The sequence below is a fragment of the Tribolium castaneum genome, chromosome 9 (genome assembly GCF_031307605.1).
Source record: "Tribolium castaneum strain GA2 chromosome 9, icTriCast1.1, whole genome shotgun sequence".
NCBI classification, from domain to species: Eukaryota; Metazoa; Arthropoda; class Insecta; order Coleoptera; family Tenebrionidae; genus Tribolium; species Tribolium castaneum.
The window spans coordinates 7,061,023-7,063,001 of NC_087402.1; the positions used below are offsets into that span (position 1 = coordinate 7,061,023).

Consider the following 1,979-nt stretch of genomic DNA (forward strand, 5'->3'; position numbering starts at 1 on the left):
ACTAAAATCGAGACACGCTCACACGGTCAGAAATGTCCAAAAGTGAAAAAATCCACACTCTCGCAACGTATTTCGATTCAAACATTGCGTTCCTAAAGTTGACGGCTTTCTGGATTTATGACGACGAAACCACAAGACGCAAGAAATACTTGCAACATGCCTATAACATTTTTTGGATCTTTTACTTGTTTGTTGCTTACCAACCGGCAGAACTGCTTTATGTCTATTACAGTTTCAATGACTTGAGCGTTTTTCTGCGAGCTTTGCGCGATATCGGCAACCACGTCTCGCTGGCGTACAAAGCTTTCAATTACTTCATCATGCGGAGAGATATTTTGAAGTTGATGGAAACGCTCCAGCACGGCAATTACCATTACGAGGATTGCGGGGATTTTCAGCCAAAACTGATTGTGGACGAGGAGAAGAAGGAGGCTTTGAAGTGGACGAAATACTTTCTAAACTTTTGCAACGCGATTTGTTTGAGCATGTTTGCGAACGGCGTATTCACGTTCATTTTCCTGAGTGACAAACAATACGTTGAAAGGAACGGTCAGAGGGTTTACCACCAGGAACAGCCAGTTAACACAGTCTCGCCGTTCGGTTCCGGGACTAAATTACGGTTTTTCGTCACTTTTATCTACACAATGATCGCGTTAACGTTTTACGCGTGGACGATTGTTGCCCTCGACTCGCTTTTTATCACGATAATGAGCTGCATCAGTAGCCACCTCAAAATACTACAAGGGGCGTTCAAAACTGTTCGAGCCCGTTGTATTATGCGGACGCGAGCCGAAAGACTCTTGAAAGAGGAGACTTTACATGACCCCCCTTTTTTGGAAAATTGCGTCAACAAGGAAATGATTCGTTGCATAAAACACCTACAAACCGTCCTCAGGTTTTATCAAACTTTGTGCAAGTTTGTCCAAACTTTTGATTAGTGTTTCAGGGAAGCTTGAGTCAATTTACAGCACGCAAACGTTCGTCCAGACGTTCATTTCTTTGGGCGAAATGTGCTTCTCGCTGTACCTCCTAAGCGAAGTAATTTTTGCCCCAGTTTTTGTGTTTTTAACTGTGGTTTTAGACAGCGGATCAAAACATAGGAAATGAAATAACTTATCTTATTGCTACCGGCTTTGAACTCCTGATGTACTGCTGGTTCGGAAATAGAATCACAGAGGCGGTAATATCAAATTTACCCAGTGACGATTTTATTTGCTTCATTTTAGAGTCTCAAAATATCTTACGCGCTGTATGAGAGTGACTGGTTTCCGACAAGTCTCTCGTTCAAGAAACAAATTATCTTCACGATGACAAGGATGCAAAAGCCCATCAATGTCACCATTGGCAAAATTACACCCTTGGCTTTTAGCACTTTTCTTACTGTAATGTGCCCATTTTTTAAACAGTGTTTAATTGTTTCTATTACAGATCGCACGAGGGGCATACTCGTTTTTCACGTTTCTGAAGCAAAGACACGGCATAAATCACTGAATAAATAAAGAAAAAAAATAAAAATTATTAAACACGCTTTATTATTACTTATAAGCGATAAACACAGTACGATAATGTTATCATGTCAAAAAAGTACATAAAATATAAGCATGAATGAACCCATTGACAATTTTATTCATTCAAGAAAAAACCGCTGTTATCTTTTCAGGAAATGAGCCGCGCGGTGTTTAGTGTGTTGCCTACACGCACCTCGCTTGATTGAACTTAATTTCGTTGAAAAAACGGCCCTCACAAATTGCAGAATCAGCATGAAAATTCATTTAGGATGGTTACTTGGGCATTCTTTATTGGATAGTTTTTGATAATTCCAGGACGTTACATTCTTGATTGGCGTCATGACAATACAAGAAAAAATTACAACTCAGCATATTATCCCTCGGCTAGAGATGGGCAAAAAATCCAATTGTTCACTTGACTAAACCAAATTCTCGTCCGAGGTTTCCATGGGAAGAGGGAAAAAATGAGAG

The 1,979-nt window shown here is 40.1% G+C and overlaps 1 protein-coding gene across 1 annotated transcript; it reads left to right on the forward strand.

Moving 5' to 3' along the window:
• The first annotated feature begins 8 nt into the window (after window positions 1-8).
• LOC664552 (olfactory receptor 3) lies at window positions 9-1,515 on the forward strand. Its single transcript, XM_008194185.3, has 5 exons — window positions 9-895; window positions 939-1,038; window positions 1,082-1,180; window positions 1,227-1,382; window positions 1,429-1,515. The coding sequence occupies exons 1-5, from the start codon at window positions 33-35 to the stop codon at window positions 1,489-1,491; spliced, it is 1,281 nt and encodes a 426-aa protein (XP_008192407.1). The 5' UTR covers window positions 9-32; the 3' UTR covers window positions 1,492-1,515.
• The last annotated feature ends 464 nt before the right edge of the window (window positions 1,516-1,979 follow it).